The 24,543-nt window shown below is 53.6% G+C and overlaps 2 protein-coding genes and 1 long non-coding RNA gene across 5 annotated transcripts in view; 1 reads left to right on the forward strand and 2 right to left on the reverse strand.

Moving 5' to 3' along the window:
* The window catches only part of LOC105537764, a 44,202-nt gene extending 38,004 nt beyond the window's left edge, over nucleotides 1–6,198 (reverse strand). The window contains exons 1-2 of one of the 2 annotated variants that reach the window (XR_001005772.1): nucleotides 5,843–6,198; nucleotides 2,345–2,484 (exon numbers count right to left, since the gene is read on the reverse strand). This is a non-coding gene — a long non-coding RNA (uncharacterized LOC105537764). Of the gene's footprint in view, nucleotides 1–2,344; nucleotides 2,485–5,813 lie in introns of both variants that reach the window. The other variant, XR_001005773.1, reaches the window with a different exon arrangement.
* Nucleotides 5,562–12,831, forward strand: TLX1 (T-cell leukemia homeobox 1). 2 transcript variants are annotated; one of them, XM_011977422.1, is made up of 3 exons: nucleotides 5,562–7,175; nucleotides 9,236–9,437; nucleotides 11,740–12,831. In XM_011977422.1, exons 1-3 carry the CDS (start codon nucleotides 6,353–6,355, stop codon nucleotides 11,960–11,962), a joined length of 1,248 nt encoding a protein of 415 aa, XP_011832812.1. In that variant the 5' UTR covers nucleotides 5,562–6,352; the 3' UTR covers nucleotides 11,963–12,831. The 2 variants fall into 2 exon arrangements, with proteins under 2 accessions (XP_011832812.1, XP_011832811.1); XM_011977421.1 differs by having other exon boundaries at nucleotides 6,312–7,175; nucleotides 11,717–12,831.
* Nucleotides 12,832–14,751: 1,920 nt separating this feature from the next.
* Nucleotides 14,752–24,543, reverse strand: part of LOC105537834 — an 83,673-nt gene continuing 73,881 nt past the window's right edge. The window contains exons 4-6 of the mRNA XM_011977529.1: nucleotides 20,210–20,477; nucleotides 15,102–15,547; nucleotides 14,752–14,890 (exon numbers count right to left, since the gene is read on the reverse strand). Coding sequence (XP_011832919.1) covers nucleotides 14,843–14,890; nucleotides 15,102–15,547; nucleotides 20,210–20,477 — 762 coding nt within the window. The 3' untranslated portion in view covers nucleotides 14,752–14,842. The remainder of the gene's footprint in view (nucleotides 14,891–15,101; nucleotides 15,548–20,209; nucleotides 20,478–24,543) is intronic.

Genomic DNA, 24,543 nt, shown 5'->3' on the forward strand with positions numbered 1-24,543 from the left:
AAACAACTTAGACCTGCCCATGTCAAGGAGGCCCTAGCACCTAGGAGAGACTGCATGACCCCCACCTCCATGTCTTCAGCCACAGTTCAGGACTGGGTCCCCTGGGAGGCTGGGTTTCCTGTGCTTGGGCCTCTCCACCCACCCTTACTCTGAAGCCAAATCTGCACCCCCGGCAGAGGCAAGGAATTGAGATGAGAAATCTGGGTAGAGCTGGCCACTGCAGGGCCATCACCCACCCAGCTGGAAAGTTTGCCTCATTCCTGTTTTACTGTGCACAGGCAGAGTGAGGGATCCGCATACCTGTAGAGGTCCTTTCTGCAGACTGCGAAGGGAGCTTGCCAACCCCAGAAGGGAATAAGATGGCTCTTAGAAGGCAGAGGGGCCCTCAGAGGGCTGGTCCCACAGCTGGCTGGTGCTCTCTTGGCTTCTTTTCCCTTCCCCACACCTCAGTACAGGACTTAGCTTCTGGACCCAGCACAGACCCACCTGGCCAGCAGAGTGGAGCCAAGGGAGACACCAAGGATGGGAGAGGTTGGGGCCGGTCCACAGCCCTGGGTCCTAGGCTCAGCTGCCCTACTGATGGGACTCACTGATGGGGCTCCTAACTCTGTGCCCAGGGAGCCCTTTGAGAGCCGTCTGGGGAGAGCAGGGCCCTGGGGGTCTGTTCTTCCTTGAACCTTCTCTTAGCCCACTCCTTACCTGCCCCTTTCCAGGTTTCTGGCATCCTTGGAGGTGACTCAGGATGGGAGATTCCCTAATCAAGGCCACCATGGTCAAGACAGTGCTGGGTGGGTGGTGGAACCTGAGGGTCTCTGGGCATCCCTTGGGAGGGAATCAGTCAGAGAGAGGCCCGAGGCCTTAACTCAATGCCCAGGAGTAATGAGGCCAACAAGTTCCTTTAGGGTCAGAAGCCAAGCAGGAAGGGGAGACAGTGAAGGGAAGGGATCCCTACAGAAGCACCCTATTTCTGAAGCATCCGCCTGCTGGGCTCTGATTGAGAGGAGTGGGCAGGGGAGGAGAAGAAAATTGCTTACCCCTACACAAGGTGACAGCTAAGTATGGCCTACAGCAGGGACATGTCTGTCTCCTGTCCGTCTGTCCTGTATCCATTCAGGGTCTCTCCACTGATGGGAAAATGTGTGCCTATCCATTGGTGTTGGAGAGGTCTTCCATATCTTATGTAAGAATTGGGCGGAGGGACAGGGGGCTGGCCTTGGAACCCCCCGCCAACCCTGAGGACTCGTTGAGCTGAGTCACTTGACCTACTCACTCCCCCCACCTCCTCAATCTAGGCTCCTAGAGACCCTCCTCCCCAACCCAGGGCTTCTGGAGTTAGAGTGCCTTTTACCGGGTCTTTAAGTCCCTAAGTCACTATAGGTGATTCTGCCTTTCCCATAGTAGGGAAAGTTTTCTGCCCCTTTTTTGAGACAAGTGGGAAGGCAGAGGGAACACCTTTGGTACTAGGAATGCAAACCCCATTGGCAGCACCATGGACCGTGTCATGTTATACATCCCCTTACATATATCTCAGTCCCCTTTCCCTACTATATATCCATTGGGTATACCCTGTGTCCCCCTCCCCATGACCACAGGCCCATGCAGGGCCACTTCTCTGACAATTTCATTGGAATAAAAGACATCCCTCCCATGGTACACGCTATCTGCAGCACGCAGTTGTGGCAGAGAGATGCCCTCATCCCATCACAGGCACTCACTACAGGGGAACAGTTGTAAACACATACTGATCCTGTTGCAGAAAACACATTCACTTGCATTCTCACTGACACATACATCCTCACATGACAAAATCCAGTTGTGTAAAATACCCAGATTCTCTTTTTTTCCTCCAACGCTCTTACCGACATGCATTTTGCTTGCAGTTGTATCCCAACAGCCTAACACAGTGCCTGATACATACTAGATGCTCTATAATTATTCATTGAATATATTGTTAAAATTGTTTCTTAAAGACATGCCCAGGACATCTGCACAGCCCTCTCAACCCTGACTGTCACACATGCTTTCCCATCCAGCTTTCCCCTCATGGATGCATGGTCCCACAAACACAAAGTAATTACGTTTCCACACATAACCGTAAGCTAAAGGACAACCCCTGGCCCGGGGGTCTCTTTCAGAGCGGGGAGGAGGAGATTGTGTGGGATCCAAAGGGGCCTCCCCCTGGGCTGAGCCCATCCTTTCCTCCTCCCCCAGCCCTGCCCCGGCCCCAGCTGCTCTTCTTTTAATTGGAGGCACTTTTTTATTCTGCAGGCCAGGGAGAGCTGGTGCTTGGGGGAGGGGTGTTACCAGGTGGCCTCAGAACCAGAGAGAAGGATCTGCAACTCACCTAGGTTCCTGCAAGATGGTCCTATGAGGCAAGAGCCAAGTTTAGGCTTAAGGGAAGCAGCTTGTAGTGAGTGGAGTCAGGAAAGCAGTGTTTGCGTCTGGTCTGCCCCTTTCCAGCTTTCAGTGCCTTGGTTTTCTCATCTGTAAAATGGGGATAACATTACAGGATTAAAGATGAGTGGAGAGATCATTCTTCCAATTGAAGGCGGCTCACACATGGCAGGCGCTCTGTGAGTCCCGTTTTCTTCCCCTCCTTCCTCGTTCCTATCAGGGCTGTTTTACAAGGCATGCAAAAGCACGGGGGAAACACAAGCTGCAGCGAATATAAACTTGTGTGAGTCTCCTCTCCTATTTCAGAAAACTTCCCAACCTTGCAACACCGTGTTCAGGTAACACTGCTCCTGGGAGAAGGGGTGGGGGCCACAGCCCAGCAAATCCTGACCCTCCAGTCTCATCTTTCTAGGTAAGGAAGGGACAGAGAGGGTAGTCTTGGCCCTCAGCAAGGGCCAAGTTGGAATACCCTGTTGGAAGACAAAGGCTGAGATTAAGCTGACTCACACAACCCCAGCACCTCATTGAGGGTAAAAGTTAGGGGTATCCCCAATTGGGATAAAAGTTGACTCTGATAAGCAGAAAAGGTGGGAGGGGAAAAAGGAAGAAATCAGTTAAGGAAGCGGCTATGATAGCAGGGGAAGGTCGGTATATCCCTGGGCTGCTGGATTTTAATGAGAAGAGCTTGACAGTCATAATGGTCCATGTACAAGGTAGTGGTGACCTCTGCCAACCTTAAGTTAGGCCAGCAAGGGTAAAGTCTCCTCCCAAGTACCCTGAACAACTGGCGCCAGATCTGAGGAGTTCAAGAGGTGGATCAGGCAGATGCCAAAAGGGTTGGAAGGCCATCTGAGCTGGAGATGTGCACATGGAAAGATAGGTGGTTTTTTTTTTTTTTGGTTTTTTTTTTTTTAGTCTTGTAAATTTTACCTTCAACCAACTCACACCAAAGGATGTGGTTTTAACTGCAGCAGGTAAAACGGTGGTGAGACTAAAAGGAGTGAGGCCACTAGGACCCAGCCTAAAAAAAAGCTGCAGTACCCCTCCCCATAGTTTTCAGCCTCAAACAAGGAAAATAGCTCAGGTTTTGAGATTCCAGATCAGTCTTCTCTGTCTATGGAACTTGGAGCAAGTTTATTCTCTTCACTGAGTCTCAGTTTTCGTTTTCTTTTTAGAGATGGGGCATTGCTCTGTTGCCCAGGCTAGAGGTGCAATTATAGCACATTGCAGCCTCAAATTCCTGGCCCCAAGTGATCCTCTAGCCTCACCCTGCGGAGCAGCTGGGACTACAGACACAGGCCACTGCACCCAGCCATTTTTCTCTTTTTAAAAATGAGATAAAATTCATATGCTACAATATTCAACCCCTTTAAAATGCACCATTCAGTGGGTTTTAATATTTTTACAAAGTTATGTAACCATCCAGAATGTTTTCATCACTCCAAAAGGAATTCTGTATCCGTTAGCAGTCAATTTCCATTCCCTGCTGCCCCCAGGCCCCAGAAACCACTAACCTACTCTCTTGCCTCTGTGGATTTGCCTATTTTGGGCATTTCATACAAGTGGAATCATATAATATGTAGCCTTTGTGCTTGACTTCTTCACTAGCAGAATAGTCTCCTAGGTTCATCCATGTTATAGCATGAACCAGCATTTCCCTTCTTTTCCTTTTTATGGCTAAATAATATTCCATGTGTGGATATACCAAATTTTGTTTATCTATTCATCAGTTGATGGACCTCTGAATTGTTTCCCCATTTGGGCTATTATGAATAACATTGCCATGAACATTCATTCAATTCTCTCAATTATAAAAAATTGGGACATTTCTATTAACTTCCCAGGGTTGTTATAAGTCTTAAATGAGATAAGTACGATGTGGTACCTGGCACAAAGCTGTCTTTCAGTAAACAATTTATTTCTGCTTTAGTTCCCTCAAGATAAGAGCAGGAAGAGATTCATTCAGGTTCAGACGACTTCCAAAGTAAGTTATGGAAGTCCCTGGGTAGGGGTATAGTACCTGGATTCGGTAAGTGGGAAGAAGAGAACTGGTGAGGGAGCAGGGCCCTTCATGTTTCTGCTTAGTGTTTACAAACAACTGCCAATTTCACATTTGGCTTTGTCTTGAGTAGGCCTTTGTCCACCTGGCTGGAGCTCAGACAAGGTTTCTCCACAGATATGAACTTCCAACCAGCACCTAGGTCTCCAGGCTAACCAAAAAAGCAAGTTGAGTCTAGCTCCTCCATATTGATCCACAGCAATCATAGCTATTGTGAAAGGTGCTTTCCTCACATCTGTAAAATAGAGAGAATACTCATCTTGAAGGATTGATGTAGAGTTTATATTGTTCTCCATAATGCTTAATAACATCTGCCTTGTATTTGCTTCTCTGGTTATTGTCTGACCCCCTCTATAGAATGTAAGCTTCATGAGGTCAGGACCTTTGTTTTGCTCACTGCTATGTCACCCGTGCCTAGAACAGTGCCTGACACAGTGAGTACAGTACTCAATAAATATTATTGAATAAAGAGATACATTCACTTGTTATTCCTCAAGATGAGCATATTTTGTTGTTTGGGGCTGTATTCTTCAGGAGAGAACAGAAATGAATAAGCCACTCTCTGTCTCCAAGATCTCTTCAAGTGGATGTGACAGACATGCCCAAAGCAAATAGATTGCAATAAGACTTGATGAGGAGAGAATGTGAGTCTTCACATCCTAGCATCTTTCCAGATAGAGACAGGGAGTACTCAAAAGTCTAATCTGAAACTGAACTGAAGTAGACCAGAAATAGATCCCAAGTGATGGAACCTGTGCCTTTCCCAAAACTTGACTTCTAAAAGGTAGCAAACATTTTCTACTGGAGAGGGGGAAGAGAGGAAGAAGAAAAAGGGAGTTTCCTCCTTTTCTCTTGGGCTGTCAGCCAGACTGCCACTGGCAAAACGTTGGAAAGGCCTAAATTTGTCCTGGACGCACTTTCCTGATCCTAGTCCCACCAATCCCAGCCCCTACGGTCTTAAGCCCCTATGGCTTCCTCCCAAGATTCCAAAAGTAAGAAAATAACACACACCACAGTCCAAAGTCTTCTTGCCTGGAATAGCCAACCCTGGGGTAATTGTTAGGTGGAAAGCAATCTGGTTGAATTCATTCAAACACTGTAGGAATTGCCTCTTTCAAACCCTGTAGGATTTTACTTCTTGAGGCATCTGTTTATTCAAAAGGAAAGGCGTGTGTTGAGGCATGGGCACCCTGGCAGCAGACCCCAAACCAACCCTCTTGACTTGTGCCTGCCTTTCAGGAAATGTTCCCTTCCTGAATTTCTCTAAGAAGGCTGAGTTGGGGGATGGTTGCTGATTTTTATAACATATAGCCAGTTGTTCATAGTCCTGTGTTTTAAAGAAGGACAAGCCTGAACTCACCGTCCTGCCTCAGGGCCTGGGCTCCATACCTGGGGAGTAGACAGTCTTCTACTTTCTAACAAGCTGGACTTGAAGTTTGGAGTAAATCTCCTGGTTGAGTGACAGGTGTTTCCCAGTTGAGCCCTTGGGGAGATTCTCCAGTTGGGCAGGGACATCCCTTCCCCAAACGTGGGCTGGACTCCTTTGACCCGGTTCAAAGTGAGGGGATGCCTACCAACAGGCCGGGAAGACAGTTGACTTCACCCTCCTTGGGTTTGTCTGTCTGTCCGTCTCTGGGAATGGTCGCTTCTTGTTTTCCCTTTTCCTTTTAAGCGTCTCCTTTTTCCCCTCTTCTCTCTCCTCATGAACTACTCCGAGTCTTGGTCTCCGTCTCTCTATCTCTGGCTCCTGCATCTGTCTCGGCTTCTGGCCTTCCTCTCCCCCTCCCCTCCCCTCCCTCACGCTGTCATTCACCCCGCTCCTCTCCGCGCACAGCCAATGGAGAGACCCGGCCGAAACCGCGAAGCTCTCTTGCACCGGGCTTTTTCGCCTGGTGATTGATGTCCCAGAGTCAACAGCGAGCGAGCCGGAGCCGGGAAGCAGAAGCCAGAGAGGGGAAGAATAAGGCCCCCCTCTCTCTCTCCCCTCCCCCTTCTACTTTAGCCCTTCTGCGCACTTCGCTTCCAAGTCTCCGCGCAGCCAGGAGCCGCTGTTGCCTCCCAGCCCCTGCTAGCTGCCCCCGGAGCCGAGCGCAGCGAGCGCCGCCGCCCGGGCCCCCCCGTGGGGCCGGGGCTAGCATGGAGCACCTGGGACCGCACCACCTCCACCCGGGCCACGCAGAGCCCATCAGCTTCGGCATCGACCAGATCCTCAACAGCCCAGACCAGGGTGGCTGCATGGGGCCCGCCTCGCGCCTCCAGGACGGAGAATACGGCCTTGGCTGCTTGGTTGGAGGCGCCTACACTTACGGCGGCGGGGGCTCCGCGCCCGGAGCTGGGGCTGGAGGCGCGGGGGCCTATGGCACTGGAGGTCCGGGTGGCCCCGGAGGCCCCGGCGGCCCCGGAGGCCCGGCAGGCGGCGGCGGCGCCTGCAGCATGGGTCCGCTGGCCGGCTCCTACAACGTGAACATGGCCTTGGCGGGCGGCCCCGGTCCTGGCGGCGGCGGTAGCAGCAGCGGCGGTGCGGGGGCACTCAGCGCTGCGGGGGTGATCCGGGTGCCGGCACACAGGCCGCTCACCGGAGCCGTGGCCCACCCCCAGCCGCTGGCCACCGGCTTGCCCACCGTGCCCTCTGTGCCTGCCATGCCAGGCGTCAACAACCTCACTGGCCTCACCTTCCCCTGGATGGAGAGTAACCGCAGATACACAAAGGACAGGTTCACAGGTGAGTCCGGCCTGCGCGCGCGCCTCGCCTGGCCGCGGCCCGGGCTCTGTGTTACCCTTTCCCCGCCGGCTGGCTCCCCAAAGCCGGTTCTGTGCGCCAGGTCGCCCAGCTCTTCTTGGTGCTTCCCCCAAGTTGAGCCGCCCGCCCGATTCTACATCGCAGACTCGCCATGCTTGAAGAGTTCTCTCAGCCTGGACCCCTCTCTGTCTCCCAAAGGATCCCTGCTCAGAGAAGCTCTCCCTGGTCCCCTCTCGGGATCCCTGGGCCCGGTCAGGCAGAGAAGAAGGCCATAGATTGAGGACCACCTTCTGCAGCTACTCCGGGTCCGGGAATCTTAGAGAAAGGGGTGCAATGTGAACAGTTTCTTCCGTCCTGGCTGCAGTTCTAGGACCGAAGAAGCCAGCCCCCGGATCAGACGCAAGAAAAGAACAGGTTCCCCCACCTTCGGTACCCTACACACATGCACTCCGCGATCCTAGCTCCGGTGCCCGTGGTGCTGCGGAGCCAGCGGGGGCTCTGAGCTCCAGTAAATCAGCAGAACCAGTGGCCCTTTTTTTCCCAGAGAGGAGGCTTCGTCTGGGAGGATGGCAGCGGGGCATAGCCGCCCAGGACAGCTAGCTTTTCATTTTCGTTCTGTCCGGGCTGCGTGTCCGACCTCGGGCCCAGCCCTGTTATCTTGGGCATGAATAATGCACCGGGCAGGCCAGTGATCGGTGGCGGGAGGACTACTCCCGGGACATTAGGTACTAGGTGGTGGCCGCTGCTGCCTTCTCTGCTGCCCACTCCTGCCTTCCTCTGCTGGCCCTGGCTCCCTCTGCTGCCGTTTCTGCTCTGGGCACTCAACTCTCCCTCTGGTGTGGGTCCCTTCCCCTGTTCTCACTTCCTGCTCCCCTTAGGACTCCCTGGATCCCAGACCATGATCCTCCCGTCCCGGCTGGGAAGCAGCCACAAATTGAGCCCAGGTTAGCCAGCTGGCCTTAGAGAGAGGAGGCAGGAGACACTGGCTGCTGCTGGCAGAGACCGGGACTCCTGGGGATCCCCTGGCTCAAAGGCCCAACAGTGGAAGGAGGGTATACATAACTACTTGGGAGAAGCTGCTGAGAGTCAGACACTGGGCCAGGAGACCCCGAGGCACCCCTGACTCCCTGCTTCTGTTCCAGGCAGGAGCACGGTCAGGGAAACTGCTCCTGCAGCTTCTTACCAGACTCTGGGGCCACAGCAGAAGTGGTGTAGGGGCTGGTGTCCAGACGAAGAACAGTTGCTTGGGTCTAGACCTCAGGAAGGGCCCTCGCTGGAGGGGCCCCAGTGCCCCCAACCCAAGTTTTCTCTGGCCTGGGGTAGCAGGGCCTGCCCATCCCATTCCCCACCCAGGCCAGGCCAGTCTTGAAGGGCCCTGCTGGAACCCCAGCCGAGAGTCTACTAATCCTGGGCCTCTGGTGAAAGGTACCCGGTTTAGGGCCTACCTCGGGGCCCTAATACTGTGTCAGGCATGAAGGAGTTTTGAGCGAGTGTATGGCTGTGGCCTTGTGTTGCTCTGTGTCCTGTGTTTTTGTCCCGTGCCTGTGCTTGTCTGGTCCTGTTTGGGTGTATAGATCTATGAGTTTGCCCCCGTTGTACGTTGTGTTGGTGTGTGCTGCTGTGGACAGAGGCTCAGGTCGGGTTCCAGAGTCAGGTTCGGTCTCCTACTCTGAGCCTGAAGGTCTGGGGCTGACTGAGGGGAGGGGAGCGTGACCATTAGCTCGCCTTAGACTGCCCCTTGGAGGAGGGGCGGCAGGGAGGTGGTTGGGCTCGCGGGAGCCCGGGGCTAGGGAGGCCTCCGTGGTAGCTGCGAAGGCGGCGTCGGACTGGCGGGCAGGAGGGGGCCATTTCCCGCCGTGGGCTTGGTGCTGAGGGCTAACGGGAGGATCTCGGCCCTGCTCGTGGGAGTTCAGCTGCTGCGCTCGCTGATTCGCGGGGTGTTGGGCCTGGGACGCTTCCTGACGCTCTGCTGCTTGCCTCTGCCGTCTGTCTGTCTCCCGCTCCAGTGGCCCTCTCACCCTTCACTGTAACACGCCGTATAGGTCACCCCTATCAGAACCGGACGCCCCCCAAGAAGAAGAAGCCGCGTACGTCCTTCACACGCCTGCAGATCTGCGAGCTGGAGAAGCGCTTCCACCGCCAGAAGTACCTGGCCTCGGCCGAGCGCGCCGCCCTGGCCAAGGCGCTCAAAATGACCGACGCGCAGGTCAAAACCTGGTTCCAGAACCGGCGGACAAAGTGGAGGTGAGCAAGCTGGGCGGGCCGGCAGCCCGCGAGCGGCGCGGTCTCAGGCAGCTGTCGGTTCGTGGCCTTTTCTGGTGCGCACACACTTTCTCCGCTCGCGGTTTCTGATCCTTTCGGAGGAGCGAGCTCCCGCTAGGTTTGCGGGGAGCTGGAAGCAACGGAGGCAGGCCGATAGCTGGGATGGGGCTGAAGGGCCCTGACTCTGTTTTACCAGAGGCTTCAGGGCTTTCTGGCTGGCACACTCTCTGCCGGTGTAGATGCGGCAGGTTTCTTCCGCCGCTTTGGCAAACAGGCGGGTTCGTGCACTCCACGCAGTCCAGGCTCCAGGGATCTGTGTGTCCTGGGGAGTTTTTTGTTTGCGCAAACTCTTGCTTATGGAATCCTGCTCTGTCCCGGAGACTGCATGCAGATCGGCCCGCACCTTGTTGCAGCGCTCCAACCGGGCTCTCGGCAGAGGGTCTGGGGGCCCCAGACCGCGGCCGTGTTGACCGTCTCCTCCCCAGACGCCAGGCTTTTGCGCAGCCGGTCCCTACCCTGGAAGGAGAAAATCAATCCGCGCCGGCTGCGGCGGGGTTTGGCGGGTCCCACTGAAAGGGGAATCAATTAGGAGCAGATGGGTGTGTGTGAGAAAGAGAATTTTCCCTTCTCCCATAGCCGCAACTCCAGTTACTACGCACTGGGTTTTTTTGTTTTGTTTTTTCACATTTACGCTCAAGGACATGAAGCGTCCCCAACACTCCCAAGCAGCCTCCCTCTCCGCGCGCACTGACGCTTTCTCGGGCTGCTCCCTCTGGCACGCTGCACCCTCCCGCACATCTGGCCCTTGCCCGCCGGAGTTTCTGCCCTAGCTCAGGCCCAGTGCGGCAGCGCGGGAAAGTCTGGGCGAAGTCGGCGGCGCCGAGACGGGCGGGCCTTGGGGCAGGAGGAAGGAATTGGAGTTTCCTCTTTTTCTGAACGAAGGCGAGGAATCTGCCTGGGATTCCGCCTACGGGGCCACAAAGGAAGCCATGGTCCCGCGATTCTACCGCACCCCACAGCATTCCTGCCGCTGGGGAAGGAGTGGGGGATGCGGCCTCAGACCTTGGAACGGTAAAGAGGGAGCCAGGGCTAGCTCAGGAGTTGGGGGTGACTCCGGTTTCCAAGGCCTACTGAGGGCTGCGGGCCTAGGGGAGGAGAGGCAGCCTGGCAGGCCTCCCAGAGAGAGGGGCACAGAGAAAGAAAGAGGCAGGCAAAGAGAGAAACTGAAACACAATCAGTTTCAGGGGTGGGAAGGGATAGGGAGCCCGCTGAAGGAAAAAAAGGAGGAAAACAGGCAGCCTACAGAAGTCTTATTTATGTATAATAAAGAAAAGCAATGGATGACTGAAATCAACATATTCTTTTCAAACAAATTCCTTTAATTCAGAGAGAACCAAGTGGGTGGGGAGGAGAGAAAATGAGAGAGAAGACACAAAGCATAAAAGAGAAATATTCAGGCCGTTTGAAATGCAGGGGAAAAGGGAAAGACGAAAGACAGAAAGATACACAGTCAAGAAAAGGCGGCCCAGAGCAGGTCAGCAGCCGCTGCTGAAAGAGGCCCTTGCAGGCTTCGCATGGCTTCATCGATCGCCTACAAATTGCTTCTGAAGGCCCCGGGGACTCCCATTAGGTCTGTCCACCTTAGAGACAGACGTTTGATCTCAGTTGACAGGGTGGAGGGGAGGCATTAAATGGAATAAGTGAGTCATTGCCTCCCTGAACTGCCTCAGAGGAAGCCAGTGGGTCCAGCAGGAGCCCCTGCAGGGCACAGGGCTCCACACAGAAGGCCAAAGGCCTAGAAGACATTCGCAGAGAGAGGGAGGCAAGAGACGTCCCGCAGAGCAGATCGTAGCCGCTGGTCCTTGCCTCTCTACCCTGGACTTATGGGTAGGGTGAGGGCCCTCCGGCTTGGAATGGCACCTGGTCTCCCTCAGGGCGGGGGGGGGGGAGGCGAGATGCCATCCTACCCCTGGCTGCCCCTTGTGAGGCCTGCGGGGTGTGGGCGCTGCTCGTGGATGCGGAATCCCAGCTGTTTGGGCCTCGCAGACTTTCCCACCCCTCCTTCTCTCGATACCTTGGCACCATCCGCTTTGGGGTTTCTAGTCTTTGTTGGAGTCAGGACTCTCAAAAGAAGGGAACGCATTATAGGGGCCCAAACTGGATTTGGGGACTGCAAAGGCGAGCAGCGCTCGTTCAGTTTATCTCCTGGGAACTCACCCGGAGCTGGGCGCACGCGGGAGCCGGGTCGGTGCTCCTGGCAGGTAACGGCTTGTTCCCGGTGCAGACGGCAGACTGCGGAGGAACGGGAGGCCGAGAGGCAGCAAGCGAATCGCATCCTCCTGCAGTTGCAGCAGGAGGCCTTCCAGAAGAGCCTGGCACAGCCGCTGCCCGCCGACCCTCTGTGTGTGCACAACTCATCGCTCTTCGCCCTGCAGAATCTGCAGCCGTGGTCTGACGACTCGAGCAAAATCACTAGCGTCACGTCGGTGGCGTCGGCCTGCGAGTGAGCCTGCCCATTCTGCCCTGTGGGACCCCAGGCCCACTCAGGGGTCACTGAGGCCTGAGACCCAGGACTCCTCCCCACCTTTCCTGGCCTCAGACTGCACCCAGGAGGGGAACACTGCCCTCCCACGGCACTGAAGGGCCCCCATATTTGTGCCGACACTGTTCTCTCTTCGGTGGAAGAAGAGCTCAAGGGATAAGGACACGCACCCCCTCCCAGACGCGTCCCGCACCCATCTGAACTGTTAAGAAATCTCTGTTTTTGTTTATTTCACTTTATTTTAATTTTTAACGTGGGATTCAGAGAGAGGCAAGGGAGGTAGGGGAGGAGGAGCTTCTTAGGTCCCCAGGGCTATCATCTGAATTTGCCCTGGGAAACCCCTTCTCTGTGACCCACTTCTCATCACACACATGGAAACCCATAGGCCCACACAGAGGTGGTGTCACTGTCCCTCCTGGTGTCACCCCAGAGTCATACATGGGCATCTATGGCAGAGTGTCATCCAGACACAGGGTCACAGTGTTTACATATTGGACCTCACGATCAGACACAGGTCACGGGTGACACACACTCATCCTGAACGGCATGGCACTCCCTCCAGCACAAACACAAGGTCAAGGCCACACTGTGGCACACTACACCATACACAACAGCCACAACAGCCTCATTTGGTCTGCCAGGCCCCTACCACACATCCCAGCCCAACCCAGGTATGCACAGACAGATTTTCACATAAATGCAGCCCATTTCTCCAGAACCCATTTGGGGGAGGGTGTTAAGTTATGCACTTATAAGGTGTTTTCTGTGTAACCATTTTATAAAGTGCTTGTGTAATTTATGTGGAAAAAATAAATAAAAGCCTCCGGATCCGGAGTCAGGGCTGCCTGCTCCTTGCGGACCCTAGCGTCCTTCAGCTACTTGGGTTTGGTGTGAGCTGATGCTTCAGGGGCAGCCCTTGGTATCTGAACTTGAGAGACATGTTGAGGGGCAGGACCCTAAGGCTCTGGAGAGAGGAAAGGAGGAGGACAGATGGAGAGAAGGCAGAGTTGAGGAGAGCAGGGAGAGTCAGGCTCTCCTGGGATTGCCAGTGCCTGAGAGGATATGGATTTCTTTGGATGTGAGAGTCGTGTGTGTGTGTGTGTGTGTGTGTGTGTGTGGTGTTTGTGATAATGTGAGCAATCAGCAATGTGAACAAATAGTGAATATTTGTAATGGTGTTTAAGTGTATAATTATGTTTGCAATTCTTGCATGTAAATGCTTGTTTCTGCTTAAGTTGCAAATCGAAACTATCATTGAATGCATGGGCTTGTAGTGGTGTGTGTGTGTAACCCTATGCGAATGAGACTGTTTCTTTTTGGGTAATTGTGTAATCAACCATTGTTTGTGATTATGTATGAATCATGTTAATATTTGAGAGAATATGTTTCTCTTTGTAAATCTATTTTTCTGTGAAATATGTGACTGCTTCTGAAGTGGATCATCTTGGATTTTACGGGTGTAATTGTGTGTAAGATGTAATCATGTGTGAGTTGTGCATTTTCCCTGTATTTACTTGTGTGTGACAGAATGTAATTGGGGGAGTCAATGCAGTGGGGAGTGTGGATCATTGTGGGAGACCATCACTGCAGGTAGGTGGGTGTGGTTCTGTATGAGTGTGTGTAATTGTGCGCTGATGGTGTATGTGTTGGTGGGAGTCTGATGTGCGATACCCAGATACATTGTGGTGGGACCACCATCTGCTGAAGATCTGGGGCTCTAGACGCTTACCCAGCAAGCTGCAGAGACTAGAGCACATTGAATCAGGAATTAGGGCCAGGATCCTCTCTGGTGCTCTAAGTGGGACCTACCAGTTCCCAGCACTAGCGTGGCCTAGGAGGGATCTAAAGAACTGACTTTCTGGGGACCTTCAGGGAGCCCCCAGATCACCGTTGCCAGACCTTCAGCCACAGTACACATGCACACAGGCATAATAACAGCCAGCCCCCAGCCTCTTCGAACTATCCTAGACAAGACTGACTTGGGTCTGCTTTTCTGGAAGAAGCTGGGTGGTGGAGGGTCTAGAGAACTCATCGCCCTAGGGGTGAGTTGAAATGGAGGGATAAGAGGCTTTTTCTCTGGCATGGGACAGTGAGAGAACTTTTCAACTGGAAAGTAGAAGTTCGTGGTGTGGGGGCCCCTGGAAGCTCTGCAGAAGTGTTTGCGGGACACTGAGGGTGGGGAGCCACCCTAACCGTCAGAGCCACTGTCCCCCATACCTGCCCCTGCCATGGGGGCTGTGACACAGGTCGTGAGCACAGCAACTTCCCATCCCAGCAAGCCCATGGGGAAGTTCGGCTGAGTGGAGGATGGGCTTGGTCATCCACCCCATCACCTGGGGTCCCCTGGGATATCCGCATGAGAGGGGGCTTCTGTCACTCATTTTGTGTAGACATGAAGAAAAGAGAAAAAAGGGAGGCTTCAGGGTCCGAAGACAGCGGCCAGCCATTCCGCGCCATCCCCACAGACCCGCGGAGTGCCCAGGTTGGGCCCTGACGAGCTGTGTGGGGCGTAGTGAGAAGGTTCTGGTGGCAGCGCCGGGTCTGCGGCAGGTCTCCCGCATTCACCGGCCGTGGCAAAATCCAGAAATAGCCTCCAGCGCCAGGCCGGGCAAAATCCAGAAATAGCCTCCAGAACCTCAGAAGTCGTCTCCCTCTATCTGGGCAGGTCTGCTCTCCCCTCTGCTCTCGCAGAACTGGAACCACCGAGCCCGCGCCTTCTTCGCGGGGTGCGGTTTCTCTCCTCTTTTGGACTCAAGATCGATGCTTCCCGGCTGCGCGATCCCACAGCAGGACCCCAGGGGAGACTGCCGCCTTCTTCCCGCCTCCCAGTTTCCCAAGACCGCCTCTAGAGGCTGCTGTGTCCGGAGAACCCCGAGCACTTTCTGAACACAGCCTAACAGAAGAACGGAGGTTGGGTGGGGAGAGGCTGGCCGGCCCAAACACAGCAGCCCCAAGCTGGCTCCCAAACCTGGGCTCTCCAACCCTTCTCCCATCCCCTCTTGAGCAAAGTTAGGCCCAACACCACTGTCCCCCAAAACGCCTCCTACCCTCCCTCCCACTCACCCCCCATCTTCAGGAACGTCATAGGGCTCACACTCACAAACCGCGGAGAGCACATGCAGGCCAGAGCCCTCAGCCCGCAGCTCTCGGACCCTGTCCAGCTCCACCCGGACTCGCGCAGAAGCGGACATTCCTAAAGTTGGGACAATCCCAGCGCAGGGGCCTGGGGCGCCCAGGGCGGGCGGCCTTTGAGCTTCCCAGATGCCGCTCGCCTGCTCCCAGCGCTGCTCGGCCGCCTGCGGCCCGGGTCGTGCACTTTCAGCGGGGCCCCGCTGACGCTCCCGCCCTTGGGCTAGGCCTCCCGGGGGTGCCAGACTCCCGGGGACGCTGGGACCTGTGGCGCGGCGGGACACGCAGGACTCCCGTCTCTCCGCCCGAAATTCGTTGAGACCGAATGTCAGTGGATCCCGGGTCCGCCGAGCGCCGCGGCCAGGGAGAAAGGCCTGGGTGGCGGCTGGACCCGCAAACTCCGTCCCACGTGGGGCGGAGGCTGGAGGGGAGGGGGCCTGCGAGAGTCACAGTCAAGGCCAACTACTCACAACAGAAAGCTCGAAACTCTTCCTCCCCTGCCAGAAATGACCGGTCTCTGTTCAGAAATAGAAAAAGAACTATCGGAATAATTGTGTGTAGAGGTGCCGGGAGAGAAGGGGAATTAACAAACCTGTCTGCGCAGAAAGGCCAGCTTCCTTCCTTGGCTTGAGACCCGACGGCAATCACCAAATTCCTGTGGCCAGCGAGCCCTGCCGCTCAGATCTGGCCCTGTGGCTGAGTGGGTGGCGGCCCCAGGGCTGGGGTCCTAGAGGCCCTGTGCAGTGCGGTGGGAGGCACACAGAGAATCTGGCTCAACCTGTTAACTATAATAGCGGCTTTGTGTGGCTGCATCTGTGCTTGGGGGCTGTGTGGCACCTCCTGAGCACTGACTACCCTGTGGTGGCCCCACTACCAGGCAGTTGTGGGGTTTGCCCTGGGCACAGGACTCAGATGGGTGCCCTAACTGTGGGACGACTGACTCGAAGGGGGGCAAGGTAGGTTTCAGGTGCTTGAGACAACTAAGCAAGGACCTCCAGCCAGCTAAAGCAGCTGGGACTCAGCTGCCAGGCTTCAGGGCAGCAGGGAGGCTGTGGCCCTGGGGCTGCCCTGAGGGCCCTTCAGCTCAGGTGCCAGAAAAGACCTCCTCTCTCATGCTTTACTCCTTCTACTGCCCTCATGCCCACTTTCACATCTATGTCACTCCCACACAGCCCCCAAGTCCTGCTCCCTCCCAGGGCCCCCAGACCCTCCAGATCAGCTCAGAGTTTGAAGTCCCACAGCCAGGCTGTTGTCAAGCAATTGGCAGGAGCTGCCACCACGTTCCCTGCGTGGCTCGAAAGGGCCCATCCAATGTCTTCTGCCCGCATTCAGCCCTGGCCTGGTTGGCCCAGGGAAGCCCCTCCCACCCAGGAACCTTCACCTGGATTTCTTATCCTGGAGAATCTGATAGGAACAGGCTGAGCAGAGGCTGGAGTCAGGTCAGGTTTTCCAAGGACCTCAGAGCAGACTCCAAAGACTGGTTGTGCATGATGAGGGTGAGGGGTGGCAGGTTGGGGTGTGAGGGAGGGCTGGGTGAGTTCCAGGGAGTGGCGGGTTACCTACATTGTGTCCAGGGGTGGGTACAATTCACATGCCCCCGCTCACAGCCTGCATTGCTGGGTACAACCTCACATACCTCCTTCAACTATGCAACAATCAGGGTGTGCAATGTTACACGAGGGGAGCTACAAGTGTGCAGTGCCAGGCACACACACAGCCTTCACTTCTGGCTCAAGCTCACACCTGACCAGGCCTGCTCCTGTAGGTGGTTACCCCTGGACACCCCTCCTCTCCTTCCCTCTTCCCCCACCCCCTAACAGAGGGGAATCTAACTCCATTCTCAGCTGGCCTGGGGGTGGGGGTTGTCTTGGGAGCTGGCTTCAGGTTCCAGCCCTGCAGCTCAGGTGGTAACAGAACCCCATGTGCCCGAGGCTGAGCTTGGGGATAGCAGCAGCCACCCTAGATACTGGCTGAGGACCCTAGCAAGGCCCAGAAGGTCCAGCGGCCGCCACTGCCTGCCCAGAGCCTGGGGAAATCTGGCCTCCTTGTGTGTGAGAAGATTGTGAGGGGTGCGGGGCGGGGAATGGGGGGGCTTCCATTGCGTGCCTCCTTGGGGAAAGGCTTGGGTGGGAGCTGCTCCTGCCCCTCCTGTTTTCTGCCCTACGAACCCACAGCCCACATTTCTTTGGTTGCTGCCGGAGGAGCCAAAAGACCCAAAAGCTGGAGGCCGCGGCAGCGATTCAGCAGCCACCCAGAAGTGGGAACCGGACCTGGGACTTGGTCACGGAAGCCCAGAACGAGTGAGTTCCGGGCGCCCTCTAGGGGCCGCGCGTGGCAAGGCGCTTCGAGCCGAGGCTCTGGGAGTTTGTATTCTCCGTGGCACCCTCGGAAATGCAGTGGCGGTTGTTACTGAATGGGTTGGAAAATACGAATGGTAATCATACTAGCAAACAATGTTATGGAGCATATGCTGTGTGCCAGGCACTGCACTATGCTTTAAGAGTACTACTTCATGCCTAGCAACCACCTTATGAGGTAGTGGTATTTTTTTCCCTACTTTATACATAAGGAAAATTGAAGTTTAAAGAGGTTAAGCAGGGGCCGGGAGCTGTGGTTTAGGCCTGTAATCTCAGCAGTTTGGGAGGCCGAGGCGGGTGGATCACTTGAGGCCAGGAGTTCCTGATCAGCCTGGCCAACATGGTGAAACCCCGTTTCTACAAAAATACAAAAATTAGCCGGACGGACGTGGCGGCGGGCGCCTGTAATCCCAGGTACTCCAGAGGCTGAGGCAGGAGAATCGCTTGAACTGGGGAGGCGGAGGTTAAGCAGCTTGCCTGAGAGCCCGCGGCTGGTAAACAGTGAGGCCAGCATTCCAACCATGAGGTCTAACTCTAGAGACAGGGTCCTTGAAAGGGATGGCCGAGTCCTGGGATGTCATGTATTTAGTGAGAATTGGAGATGAGACCCTACCAGGGTGGGGGTAGGGGAACATCCCTGGAAGGCTCTGTTGTATGCTATATAAGGTGTATTCATTTATATACAAATAGCCCCTACCAGTGTCTTAAACTTTTGTATGTGCAAAAATCACCCAAGGATCCTGTTAAAATGTGGATTCTCATTCATTAGATCTTGATGGGGCCTGATGAGATGAATCTTTATGAGACTGCACATTTAGAATAATCTTTTGGTATTGTTGACACTGCTTCAGGCATCAAGGTCTTAAACTACTTCCCCACGTCTAAGATCTAATCCTAGGATTTTAAAGTTGCCTGCCAAATATGACTTGTAATCTTGTTTTATTTTCTTAAGAGCATTTTTCCATTTTGTTTAAATAAATGAAAAACAGTGACACATGTAATACCCCCTTCTGATAGACTGTTTTGGCTTTTCTTTTTCCCAGAGCATTGATAAGATATTTTAGACTGCTCTGTCCACATGCCACAGGACTCACCAATCCCAGTGTTTTATGTCCTGCTATTTTCCCTGTTCCTGGCACTGCTCCTCTGATGCCAGTTCCCCTCTCCTTCTGCACCTTCCCTCTTCCAAAAACCCTCTTTCAGTCCCAAGCAGCTGTTGAAGTGTCTTTGAAGATCAGCCTAAGTGTTAAGCCTGGCTTCTTTGCTGTCCAACCTCGAGTAAGTTCATTAAGTTTTAGGATCTTGCAATTTCCTTGCCCATATTACAGGGCCAACCTGTAATTAACCTGGATTAAGGGGATTTAGAAGATAACTCAGGTAAAAGAGCTTGGCTCTTCACAGATGCTCCAGGAATGGCACAGAGCACCCCAAGGTGTTGTGGCCTGGGTTTTCCACCCTCAGGACTTGCTGGGGCCCTCAGGGTGGGTCCTACAAATCTCAGGGCATCTACCCTCTGCACCTCATTCCCAGACCCTCAATTTCTGGAGGGAAGTTGAGGGGCAGCTTTCCCTTACCTTTGGCCTAGGGAATCTCAGGATCACATGCAATTACCCTGCTGTCAGGTGGCCACACCTGATTGCACAGACTGGGGAGGCCTGTCCCACAGGTTCATAGGAAAATGCATAGGGGTTTCATGGTCCCTCACCATTCACTTGCTGTCAGAGAAAAGCGGCCCCTGCACATTGGCACATCTGTTCCCAAAGCCAGCCACGAAAACTCAGACACACAGTTGTATTCTTGTACCCATTTTGGGAACCAGAGGCTTCACGTCTGCAGACTTTGACTTCTCTCCCTTTCCCATCCCAGGCCAGAAATTGGGTGCTTCCTGGTCAGCGCAGGACTGGTCTGATTATTGTGGTTATTGCCCTGGGGCGAATTCTGCAGAGGAGTGGGCAAAGGAATATGGAGGGACCGATTTACTAACCCCACAGAAGCCCCAAGGTTTCCAGTGCCTGTGGGACTCCATTCAGCCTGGGCTCTGCAGGACTGGCTTCTCTCCCTCGACATAAGGTGGAGCAGGGGGGTAGGAGTGTCTGCGTGGGAGATGGGCTGAAGAAGCAGATCTTTGGAAGGCCTGGAGTCTTCGGTTGCACTAAATGAGCAGAGCCTCCAGTTCCAGGGAGTTGCCCCTAGCCATCCCTGAGCCTTCCGCCCTGGGGTGGGTTCTACTGTCCCCTCCTCACAGCAGCCTGATGTCCTGGCTTTTCCTGGGGTGTCACCTCCAGAAGAAGCCAAGCACAAACGTTCACAGGGATCCACTGAGCTCCTGAGTTGCCAAGGGACACCTGCACGGAGGTGCCAGGCCATGCGCTGGAGACAGCCCGTAAGTGAGAAAAACTCGCTTCCCTCCAGCCTCACTGTGCCCAGGCCGCCCTGTGAGCCCTGCAGCAAGCTGGTGGGGGGCGGGGGGAGGGCTTGTTAGTAAATGATCCAGAAGCGCCCCACCCCACACCCCGCCACAGGGACTTGTCCGGGCCGGGCTAGATGCCAAGATGCCATTCACCAGATTTGTGAAAATACGAGAAATCCGCTCTCATTTGGGGCCGGCATCCAGGAGGCCGAATATAAACCTCTTCCGAAGGGAAGGGACATCTTGCACCGTCGCCCTACAAATCTGGCCCTCTAGGGTGTGGAAGAGTGCGGCGGGGATGCAGGGAAAAACACACAGCCCGTAGCGTAGCCGTAGCCGTCTGCTTGGCTCTGACCAGTCCCCAGCCTCCACTCAGCTCGGACTCCAGACCAGGGCTCCGCGGGGGGTGGTGCGACTCTAACCCCACGGTCGCCACAGCAGCTGGAGAATTCGGCCAAACCTGACTCTCCAGAGGCGAGGGCTGCGCCCGAACGCGTGGAGCTGCACTCATAGTGCTGCCAGGGAACCGGCCCCGCCGCGCTCTCCTGGACTGCGGAGGCGGCCTGAGAGGTGGCGCCCCCGTTCTAGGCAGAGAAGGGTTGACTCTTCATTCCTGCGCTTCAGGGCCACATGTCCCAGGCGGGTTGAGCCTCAGTGATGTCTGCCGTTGGGTTCGCTTGTGGACCATCCCTTCCTGGGACCCCAGACCCGGGCCAGGGCCTCCAGGACGCCTGGGTCTCGCACCCCTTGCTTTTCCCGACAGGCTCCCGGAGTCTCATTTCTAGAAATGGTTCGGGACCTCGTGACTGTGCGGAGGCCGCCCCAGGGCTCCGAGGGCACCGCATAGGACACCAGGCCCTTCCCAGCTCAACCTGGGCCAGCCGCGGCAGTGAATTGGCGCCTGCCGATTGCGCGGCAGAGACTGGCGAGCGGCGCTCTGCTGGAGCCAACCCCGCACCGCGCAGCGCCCGGATCCGGAACCCCCAGCAGGAGAAGGCAGGCGCTAGGAAAGCGTGAAAGGGCTACGTCCTTTGGGTCAGGATTTGCCCTGCGACCAGAGGATGGGGCTCATGGTTCCAAAGCGCGGACTTCGAAGACGAGAACCTGGAAGGAGAAACACACACTCCCCCTGCCATCCTCCTTGAGTTCTCTTGCCCAGCCCACAGCCTCCCTGAAGGATCCGGGCAAGGGCAAGGCCACGAGAGCTCAGGTGCTGTTAATTTCCGTTGAGGAGAAAGCACCCTGGGGTCCCTGTCACATGGAAATTCCCTGTGGCAGTGCTGTGAGCTTCATCACAGTAGGCCCTGCAACTCCCTCTGCACTTCTTTGGAATCTCCAGGAGTTGTTGGGGCGGGCCGAGGAGCTAACCCAGCCCTGGCTCCTCCTCCCCAGGGAGCCGAAACTTCTCTACTTCTCTGACTTTATGGTCCTTGGAGGCAGGGTAGGGGTTCAGGGGACTGATTCCTTTGGATTTCTGGGCGACAGGTCTGGCAAGTCAATAACCACCCCGGTTGTCCCGACAAACATGTCTTCTTGGTGATCAGAGTCCATAAAATAGGCATGTAGGAAACGGTGTCCCCTACAACCAATACGGAGACAGAAGCCCCTCTCCTCTGTATAAGGTTTAGAGAGTGCTTCTCCACCCTGGACTGCAGAGAATACTTTCTTCCCTTGAGTCTTTGATTTTCTGCAGCCCCTCAGTGTGTGGAGCCTGAGTCCAGCTAACCCAAGAAGAAAAATGAACTGATTCCAGGGATATTCAGTAGTTTACAGGATCAACAGGAAGGCTGAGGAATTAAGGAACATCAGTTTCAGGAAGCACAGGAACGCTTGGTTAGGGCACTGCTGCTAGCACCACAGTGGCTAGACTCTGGCACGAACATCACTGAGAGTAATTTCCTAACCTTTCCTCCATCTTCACTTCACTCCCTCAAGATTCAAAAGTTATGGAGTATCATTTGATGATACTAAGAGTAGGACATGTGTCCAGGCACTGGTTGTCAGAGATGGGAGGGAAGAGCATAGTCCCTTACACCTCCATACTAAAAGCTAAAACTATTCCACCAGTATTTACCCTGTTTGAGGACAGTCTCCCTATCAGGAACTGTTCAGATGGTAGGTTAAAAAAGGGTGGGGGGACCCACCTGAGGGGACCCACCACTTTGACTGCCCAATATCCACATATTCCTTTTTTCTCAAATGTACAGCCTTTTCCTCCACAAAATGCTCCCACCTAACGTTATGCTACTGTCACTCATTACAGAAAATGTATTCAACTTTCCTGACAATCCAAAGCCTCATAGCTCTAAGTTCACTACCTTTGTTCTCTTCCTTCTCTAGTTCTGTTGGAATCTGGTCTCAATATTCTGCAACTTGTGGATTAGACTAAATTGTAAAGCTAATAATCATCACACATAATACTGTAATAGTGGCCAGGCATGGTGGCTCACCCTTGTAATCCCAAGCACTTTGGGAGGCCGAGGCAGGCAGATCATTTGAGGATAGGAGTTCGAGACAAGCCTGGCCAACATGGTGAAACCCTGTCTCTACTAAAAATACAAAAAAAAAAAAAAAAAAAAAAAAAAAAAAAAAAAAAAAAAAAAAAATTAGCCGAACGTGGTGGCAGGCGCCTGTAATCCCAGCTACCCGGAAGGCTGAGGCAGGAGAATCACTTGAATCCAGGAGGAGGCGGAGTTTGCAGTGAGCTGAGATCATGCCATTGCAATCCAACCTGGGCAACAAGAGTGAAACTCTGTCTCAAAAAAAAAAAAAAGTAATAATAATAATAATAATACAATCACAAGGGAATAAGAACTGGAAGAAAATGTATGAAATTAAAATATAAACTGTCTAATATGACAACAGGTCAGGACGTAAAAGCCATTGTCTTTTTTTTACATATTTGTTATTCATGACATCCTTCCTCCCTTTTCCATTCTGTTTCTTTTGCCTTCAGGCAGCACCTGGGCTGGTTTGGGTTCTTTATACTGGAGAGAGCCAAGCCTTTGTTCCTGAGGGATCTGAGCCCTTGATGGTCCTGGCTAGAAAGGGCTGTCATGGTCTTCCATTAACTTTTAGCCCTGGACATAACAGCACTATAAGGGACCCCAAGGGAGCCCTGTGATTCCATGAATACTCCCTTTTGCCCCATTGTGTAGGAAAAAATTCTACTTGAACTTGCTGTCACTCTAGCCAATTCCATAGTCTCCCTTAACCTTGCTCATCCATTGACAGGAGCAACCAGAAGTGACCAGGTAAGAATTTCTGCTCCCATTTCAGTGAAAACATTGTTTCTCTTGGTGGGAACTTTCTTCCCTTGGGGACTCTAACTCTAATATAGCAGAAACAAGAGTCACAGAAAGTGAGGGGGTCACTGGGGACTTGTAGAAGGTATTGTCCTCTCTTTTTGGGGTCATACAATCAGGCTATGGGGGAAATAGCAGCAAATATTAAGTGCTAGCTCATAGCACATGTTTCATCCTGAAGCACTGCACCACACTACCATAAAGTACAAACCAGGCTGTTCTAATAACAGAGTGTCCAGAAATATAGTGGCTCAAACAAGATATAAATTATTTTTTCTCTTGCATCCAGGAAAGACAGATAACTCTGCTCTGTGAAGGCATCGGAAGGCCCAGGCTAGTGAGGAAGCTTTGCCATTCTCTGAAGCCACCTTCCAAACTTGTGTCAATCCTTGACAGAAGGAAGGAAAGGGGGCAGCAACTCCAAGCAACCTCTTAAAAAGATTACTGCAAAGTTGTGCATATTTCACTTAAAATCCACTGAGCAGAGCTAGCTGCAGGGGAGGCTGGGAAATGTAGGCTCTAGGTGAATCTAGTGGATATTGGCCCGTTGTTTAAACTGCAAAATGAATTCTTGTCAACAGCAATGTTGTGTGGAAAACTAGACAATTATAAGGCCATGGATGAATGTATTAGCAGAAGCTTGATGCTCAGAAAAGGCATGTACAAGCCTACCACCAGATACCTCATTGGTGCTCCTGGAGTTATGGTATAGAGGCACCAGTGAGGTATCTGGTGGTAAGTTTCTACACGGTAGGGGCCTTGAAGCTGGTCCCAGTTGCTGGCAAATTGGTTAATTTTGCAGTAAGGTTAGACTTGGGAGATGTTGAGTTTATGCATAGTTTCTTTCATCTTGGTCTTGGGCATATTTCTAAAACCAGCTACTTGGGAGGCTGAGGCAGGAGAATTGCTTGAACCCGGGAGGCCGAGGTTGCAGTGAGCCGAGATTGTGCCACTGCACTCCAGCCTGGGAGACAGAGCAAGACTCCACCTCTGAAATTAAAAAAACAAAAAAAAAACCAATAAAAAACTTTTTCAGGTTCCTTTCAGGGTATAACGTTTCTGACATTGTTACTTTAGATCAGGCTGATTGTAACGATGTAAGAGCACTTATCAAAGACTCTGAGGTTGGTGTTTTAGTTTGGGCAGCTGGGAGTCCAGGTTTCTTTCATTTATCTGCTCCTTTGAACAGAACCACCTCCAGATGCTAGAACCAACCTTAGACTCTTTGGCAGGTGCTCCTACATATGAAATTCAGTGAAAATTAAAATTTGTCGCCTTCCCCATTCCTGTTTTAAAGCCCTGAATTGTTTTGATATGGGGGACTTTTCTTCTCAGGTTTGCTTTT

This window comes from Mandrillus leucophaeus, unplaced genomic scaffold, assembly GCF_000951045.1.
Source record: "Mandrillus leucophaeus isolate KB7577 unplaced genomic scaffold, Mleu.le_1.0 Scaffold18, whole genome shotgun sequence".
Lineage (NCBI taxonomy): Eukaryota > Metazoa > Chordata > Mammalia > Primates > Cercopithecidae > Mandrillus > Mandrillus leucophaeus.

Coding starts and splice junctions, on each gene's coding strand:
- TLX1 (XM_011977422.1), top strand. CDS start 6,353: ATGTCCCAGAGTCAACAGCGAGCGAGCCGGAGCCGGGAAGCAGAAGCC. Junction 7,176..9,235: donor CACAAAGGACAGGTTCACAG/GTGAGTCCGGCC, acceptor CACGCCGTATAG/GTCACCCCTATCAGAACCGG. Junction 9,438..11,739: donor AACCGGCGGACAAAGTGGAG/GTGAGCAAGCTG, acceptor TTCCCGGTGCAG/ACGGCAGACTGCGGAGGAAC.